General features: G+C 39.5%; 1 protein-coding gene across 1 annotated transcript; it reads left to right on the top strand.

Moving 5' to 3' along the window:
* Window positions 1–1,187: 1,187 nt before the first annotated feature.
* On the top strand, window positions 1,188–6,398 carry LOC5501724. Its single transcript, XM_048721118.1, has 9 exons — window positions 1,188–1,770; window positions 2,543–2,627; window positions 3,617–3,692; window positions 3,756–3,806; window positions 4,032–4,094; window positions 4,560–4,622; window positions 4,697–4,767; window positions 5,014–5,094; window positions 5,362–6,398. The coding sequence occupies exons 4-9, from the start codon at window positions 3,799–3,801 to the stop codon at window positions 6,396–6,398; spliced, it is 1,323 nt and encodes a 440-aa protein (XP_048577075.1). The 5' UTR covers window positions 1,188–1,770; window positions 2,543–2,627; window positions 3,617–3,692; window positions 3,756–3,798.
* The last annotated feature ends 1,059 nt before the right edge of the window (window positions 6,399–7,457 follow it).

Below are 7,457 nucleotides of genomic sequence, written 5' to 3'. Positions count from 1 at the left end.
TGATTATCGAATAATAATAATAATAATAATAATAATAATAATAATAATAATAATAATAATAATAATAATAATAATAATAATAATAATATATAATAACAATAATAATAATAATCATAATCATAATCATAATCATAATCATAATCATAATCATAATCATAATCATAATCATAATAATAATAATAATAATAATAATAATAATAATAATAATAATAATAATAATAATAATATCTTGACAGCATTATTAATTCCTATTAGCCTGTTATTCATTGTAAGTCATTCTTGTGTTCACTTTCTACTTGCTCACAAATTAAACAAAATGCATGAAATGGGAGAGAGCTTATATCAGATCTTGCGAATTTTTCGCCCAGAAGTCATCATACTTTGCCAATAAAGAGTATAACGAGAAAGAATACAGACAAGCTGTAGAATAACCAGATGTTCTGCGTAGGCGTGGTGTAGACAAGCTATAAATCAACACAAGGTTGAAAAGGTATGTTAAACGCCTCTGTGAAACAGGGTAGTTGCGCTGACGTTTCTAGCCTTTTTCCCTTCGTCCGTTTGTTTTTGTTGTTTTTTTGTTTTTTTTGGCTCCGACTAATGACTAACGCCCGAAACGTGAGGGTTATCCGGCATTATCTGAAACAATTAGAGGCCACCTGAGCGTATCAGAGAACGAGGTGAAACAATGAAAGGGAACAATGCCATGCTCACATTTGTAAGAGTATTGGACTAGTTTTTACCTTTCGTTTCTTCTCTTCATTTCTTGAAAAAGAGAAAAGAAAAAGAAAACAAAAGAGGCATCCTCGTTCCCAGGGTCTTCCCCTCATATCCCCCTTGGGGATAGGGGAGGGTGAGACCCTGGGGATATGGGAGGGAGGGACCCTGGGGATAGGGGAGGGTGGGACCCCGGGGATAGGGGAGGGTGGGACCCTGGGGATAGGGGAGGGTGGGACCCTGGGGATAGGGGAGGGTGGGACCCTGGGGATAGGGGAGGGTGGGACCCTGGGGATAGGGGAGGGTGGGACCCTGGTGATAAGGGAGGGTGGGACCCTGGGGGTAGTGGAGGGTGGGACCCTGGGGATAGGGGAGGGTGGGACCCTGGGGATAGGGGAGGGTGGGACCCAGGGGATAGGGTATGGTGGGACCCTGGGGATAGGGGAGGGAGGGACCCTGGGCGTAAGGGAAGGTGTGACCCTGGGAACGAGGATGACAAATCGGTTGTCAATGAATTAGGCAGTATAATTCATCTGTAATGCAAAGTCCATTAATCGATATCATTGGTTTATTATTTTATAAGAAATTCCCCCATCTTGAATCTTAGATTTATATGCCTTATGGCCTTATGATTTTTTTAAACAATTCTTTTAAAAAAGTGAGAAGTGCAAATGAATGTTAGTATAATAAAGTTTCGCCCCATGACAGGTAATCCGGAATCCGGAATCCATGAAAAAATGAGACTTGGAATCCGGAATCCACACACTAGGATCCGGAATCCAAGACTTAAGCTGGAACCCGGAATACAACTTAGTATAAAAATTATTTTAATATTTGGCTTCTTTTTCCAAAAGAACGATGGTTATGGTTCATTTTGATTTATCTGTTTATATGCACTTGATTTTCATTTCAACCCTTTGGCGGTTGACGAAGAAGCCATTCCATGGTTATTATTTTATTAGCCAATGAGACGCGGGTAGGTTTGAACATGCGATCAATCACCTCCAAGTTCTCGCTTTTTATCTTCACACAGGCAAGAATCAACAACAAAGGAGGGTAAGGGCAGATTTATTCTTTCGAATTCTTATTGATAATGACATTCAATTATTCAAATATTTATTGTATTGAAAAAAAAAAACACTCATAAGAAATCGCCTCGCCATATCTGTGAGAACAGGAAGTTCTGATCTCGACGAAGTAATCGGTCAAACGAGTTTTCACTTCAAAACACGTGTAAGTTGGGTGTCTACAAAACGAAGATCTAAAACCTGTGACCCCAAAAGCTACGACCCCAAAAATATTGCCGTTATTATTAAACCTACCTTGTTTCCAGAAATGGCTAAACAGCGTTTTCATGTGGAATCAGTGATCTTTATGAGATAATTAGCTAGTTCAATTTGTTTTCTTTTAATTGGGAAGGGAAAAGCACTACTTGTGCTTCCAGGTAGTCGTTTCTTAAAACGCTGATAAGCTCAGAAACCCGGAAAGTCACACGGTAAACTTTCCGGGTTTTTCTTAAAAAATCTTAATTGCCCGCCAAAGAGCTAACTTACGGGAAATCGCTTCATGTTCTAGTTTTGTCGAGTTGTAGAAAGTTTTCATCACAGAAAAAAACATTCCACTGCCCGGTATAAAGTGGGCCAATCAAGGCTAACATCAATAAGGTTTCATCTTAGTCAAATGATTTGACATTTAGCTGTCACAGTGCGCCTAAAAAATATAAACAGCTTTGCGAAATTAAGTTTTTCTACAAAATGAAACTTTATTTACTTGTTCTTTGTCTTTCATTTGAAAAATGCCGATGCAACGGTAATGTTTGGGGTGAAAGTTGTCTACAGACATCGACAAAACTAGGATTTCAATAACTACTACTATAATCTTCAACAGTCACGACACGTCAAGACACGTCTGAGGTATGTTTTGATACTCATTTAACAAACAAAGCCATAGCAGGAATCAGAGGGGGGAAGGGGAGGGGGCAAAATCACAAAATAATCTAAAAACATGTTTGAAAAAATAAGATAAACATGTTGACAAAAAAGGCAACAGTAGAAAATAAGATGAAAAAGGATTTGATTTGAACAGGGAAGTGCACTTTCCTGATTTGAACAACTGTTAAATTCTTCTGAGAAAAAAGGCAACAGAAGAAAATAAAATGAAAAAAGGATTTGATTTGAACAGGGAAGTGCACTTTCCTGATTTGAACGACTGTTAAATTGTTTTAATGGGAATGAGCTTGTACTCTGATCACTGCTTTTTTGTTGGTTATCATGCAACTTGAAAAATAAGGCCATTGCCTATAGCTTTCACATACTTTTTGGTGGACTGATATTTAGTTGAGATTATAATCAGGGGCGTACACAGGTTATAGGCCTGCAGTCACTGGACTGCAAAAAAATTGGTGATCTTATTTGCATAACGACGGAAAAATCAAATGTTTGCTTATTCATTTTTATGTACGTAGTTTAATATATATAATGAGGAAAAAATATATAATTTTCTTAAGCGTGGTAGTTCACAGATTATTTCCAAACACATTGTTATGTCGTTCAGTGCCATGCGACAAGGATGACAGAGGATCAAGTAATATTCTAAAAAATCTGACGCATTGCTGCCAATTTCCAACACAAAAGTGGGCGCTATGAGCTTTTTACGGGGATGAGGGGCCACACCCTTATCCAGCTTCTGAATGCTATATCTGCAACTTGTTAAAAATGGTGCATACGCCCCTGATAATCAAAACGTTTTTTTAGCAGAGGCATTTTTTCAGGTGTAGGGGAGGCATATTGTTATTTCACTGAATAGTGGGCTTATATTATGGTTGGGATTATTTCATAGTAATTGCTTATGAAACAGTAATAGTGGAGTGAAATATTACTTTTGTTTTTCTCTTATGTAACAGATGGGAAAGCACAAGAAAGAAAAAAAAAACACAGGAAATTCAAGAAGAGAGAGCATGAGGAATATGCTAAAAAATGGTAGGGTGAGCTCTGATGTGGTATGGTGAATTGATTTGGGTTACTTATAATTTTTTATGACAGGAAAAGAAAAATAAAACAAGAAAGGAGTTGTCCTCTTTCGCCAATGTCTAGGTAAACAAGAGCGTATGTTGATTTGCTAGTATATTTTTATTGACAGTACTTTTAGGGAATATAGTCAACAAGACAATATAACTTTTTTTCAGGTTTGAATGTTGTAAAATCTTATGTTGAAAGATATCTAATTTTATGGTATAAAAGCATAGCCAAAGCTCGGCAGGGAGCATTTTAAGTTGAAAATGACCTAATGCTTTTTAATGTTGGGTTTTTTGGATATAGCAAAAAAAGGAGGCGAGTTCTGCGATCGCCCTCTTCAAGCTCTGATTCATCCATTCAGACAAGGTATATACAGTTGTACTTTTTTCCGGGTTGAAGGGAGGGAGGCGGAAATCCGGCTAAAAAATATTTACATATGCTTGTTATGAAAATATTGTCTAACCCTAAGGGATAGCGAAGTAGGTGTGGCCAACAGAAATTTTCATAGCTTAGAGATGGCAAAACAAGGCGGAGATGCAGAAGTTTCAACCCTTCTTTAGCCTTCTTTGGATTTTTTGGCTGTTTTCCAGAATTAGTTGTACTTTGTTGCACCTATTCCATTGTATTTTCAATGCACAAATGATATTCACTTAGTGTATCAATCTACTCCGGGAAAGCGAACCTAGGGAAAGGTTAAATATGAAAAGGTGTAGCTTTACACCCAAAAGGCTAGATAGATGACTATTTTACAGCAAGTCACGACACCCAGATTTTTTTATTCCTTAACATTCTATCTATCAAATATGTTTCGTATTATTTGTTTCTTATCAGCCCAGAAAGGAAGGCAGAATCGCAATCACCATTTTCAACCCAGAACCAACAGGAAGAGCTGAGGTACATAACTAAATTAACATCTAACTGTAAAATCCTACCGTGAAAAATAATCAGGATTTTCCCATTATCAACAGCCTGCCAATTACTTCAGCATCACACCCCAGCCATCCTAAGCAGCGCCCAATAGATACTTTTCTTCGTAAAGGTAAATGGTTGAGCAATTGGCAGTTTATAACGCTTTGATCAATACAAATATATACATTTAATATCATATTAGCTGGTTTATTATTGGGTAGGATTTACATTATATGCTGGCAGGCACATTGAATAAGCAAACTCTGGTGGTTTTATCTATCGGAAGTACTGCAAATCCTACTGATATCCCCAAAATTTTTAATGCATGAGGATGATTTGCAATATCAACTTAGTGTTACGTGTACTTTTTACACAGCGCCACCATCTTCTTCTTCAAAAGTGGAAGCTTTAGAACCTTGTTTCAAACTTCTTGCTGCCAAATACCGCTCAGAGCCAGGTAAAACTACTGAACTGTTGCTTTTACAAAAATATATATGTAGTAGATCAGCCCTAATGCGTATGAAAGGACGGGTTGACTGGGGTTTATGTTTGGAGCAGGATTATGAATGACATGAAGAGCAAGCATTCTTGATTATCTTTTTTCTATTCCAGGCTCAGTGTAAGGGTGTTCGTACGAGTCTTTTTTTATTTTCTAAAAACTCTTGAGGTTAGAATTTGTTGAATGGGCAGTAAGTGATGGTAATTTTTATTTTCCTTCATATAGCATTCACCGCTATTCAGCCAACAACGTTGAAAATAAAAGTTTTCAAGAACCCCCCTGATGCCAGTGGTCGCTATGCGCTGGAAAATAAGCGCCTTTGGCATGTCAATGCCTCAAATATTGGAGAACTCACTCTGGCAAAAACAACTAAGCAGTTTAAAGAGTACTTCAACACAAAAAATGAGCTGAAGTTGTCGTACTTTGACGGAGAAGAAGAAATGTTAATTTTGAAGAACGAAGATTTGATTGAAACATGTTCTTTCTTTCTACAATGCTTCCAGAAGTATGAAAACCATACCGAATTTCTGAAAACATATGCTACCGAAACGATGGCGGATACGCTTAGTACAACCTCAGTAAAATTTGCATTACAAAACAAAGCCTCTGTTCTCAGCATGTACAACGCCGCTACGAGATCGGCACCACAGCAAGACACCAACACCAACGGGCCGACAGGCGAAACAGAATCGAGAGACTACAAGAAAATGCAGAAGATGAAGGTCAATGTCAGCAATGAATTCAATGGCAAAGAAGAGCAGGCAGATGTGATCAGCAAATCAGAAATCAAATGTACTGCCTGCAAGTGTGTAATAAAACTCGGAAAGCCTTTTAACATCCATAACTTTAGGAGACACACCAGACGCTGCAAAAAGATAGACGGGCAAGCTTCGAAGTCCATATCAAGCCTATTTATGGCAATGACTGCAATCGCCCAGCGCGTCTCTGACAAAGCGAAGGAAATTGTGGAATATGTCCTTGAACTTCGGAACAAAGGAGAATCATCGAATGATTCAATCGACGTCCTTTTAACCGTGTTAGATGGTGTCGCGGACAGGCCCTGTACTCTTGAGGCTGCTACAGACGACATCAAACGCCTTTGTCTGAAAGTTGTGGGTTCTTCCGCACATCCCCTCCTCGTCCACTTATCAGAGCTGTGTGAGGAAGGCAACATCAGTGAGCCAAATGATAGTGACGAGGAACGGAGCTCAACTAGGGAAGGTGACGATGAGGAAGAACATCAAGACAATTCTCCGTTATGACTAGAACCGCCGAAAAAGGCGGATCTCTTACTTGACCTAGAGAAGATGGATGAGGCTGCAGCAATGCTTGCTTTCTTAACATCATCTGGGATACTCCCAAAGAACCACGTGTTTTACGAACGGGTTCATTCCTTTTGTTCGCGTGCACTAGGCGTTGTAGAGGCCGAGGCGTTCACGGAGCTTTATCCCGCATTAACGCGATTTCAGCGTGCAATACAGTTCAATTGCAAGCCTGTCGCTTCTTACCTTCTTTGCGGTCGAGGAAACCACGACCAAGGGCGACATGCGGCTCAGACACCTCAAGGCTTCGTTCAGACACATAATCTGAGCTTCTTACACCCAAAGACGGTGATAAGACATGCCCCGCCTTCACATCTTGAAGGGCGTGTTTATGGTGAAGACGTTCTATTTTGCATTGAAACATGTGCAGAGAAAGACGTGGTCGCCATCAAGAGCAACGAAGTGAATGGCTACCTGTGTTGTATCTCCACAGATGAGATGGCAATTAAGCCAGCCTTAGAATATTCTCCATATCTGAAGTCGGTAGTCGGTCTGGTAGACCCCGACCGTCTTTCGTATGATGAAATTCTACGTATTTTGACGTCAAGTGAAAGTGTCACCAGCTTCCTAAAGACGCGACAGTTTGTCACTCAAGCAAGAGAAGTAAGAGTGAGCTCTCTTGATGACAAAATTAACTTCCCAGTTGGAGTTTTTTACTGCGGGAGCAAGGGAGGTGCGGACACAATAGAACATATGTACCAAGACATATTTAGCGCTGTGAATAGATGTGCACGTTGTGTTCAAGACGATCTGGATTGTATTTGCCATTGTGACATGTGCTTCGAAAATAAATCGGTGTGCGCACAGTGCCTCCTGCTTGGACATAGCGAGTGGCATCCTCTTTGTCGTCCTTGTCTCGAGTGCCTAAAGGAAAAGGAAATCCCTTGTAAACGGCTTCTCCCTTTAGTTTGGTCAACAGATTGTGACCCCAAACAAAAGTCGTTTATAAACAGAATGCTACAGGATAAAGCTTCATACCCTCACCAAGTTCCTTTCCCA

This window comes from Nematostella vectensis, chromosome 13 (assembly GCF_932526225.1).
Source record: "Nematostella vectensis chromosome 13, jaNemVect1.1, whole genome shotgun sequence".
In the NCBI taxonomy this organism is placed as follows: Eukaryota; Metazoa; Cnidaria; class Anthozoa; order Actiniaria; family Edwardsiidae; genus Nematostella; species Nematostella vectensis.
The sequence above is the reverse complement of the archived record's forward strand: the minus strand, read 5'-3'. Positions and strand labels throughout refer to the sequence as shown.

What these genes read in the sequence shown, in the direction of transcription:
- LOC5501724 (XM_048721118.1), top strand. An exon ending in AGATACTTTTCTTCGTAAAG is followed by an intron (nt 4,768 to 5,013) that starts GTAAATGGTTGA and finishes CTTTTTACACAG; the next exon opens with CGCCACCATCTTCTTCTTCA. An exon ending in CAAATACCGCTCAGAGCCAG is followed by an intron (nt 5,095 to 5,361) that starts GTAAAACTACTG and finishes TCCTTCATATAG; the next exon opens with CATTCACCGCTATTCAGCCA.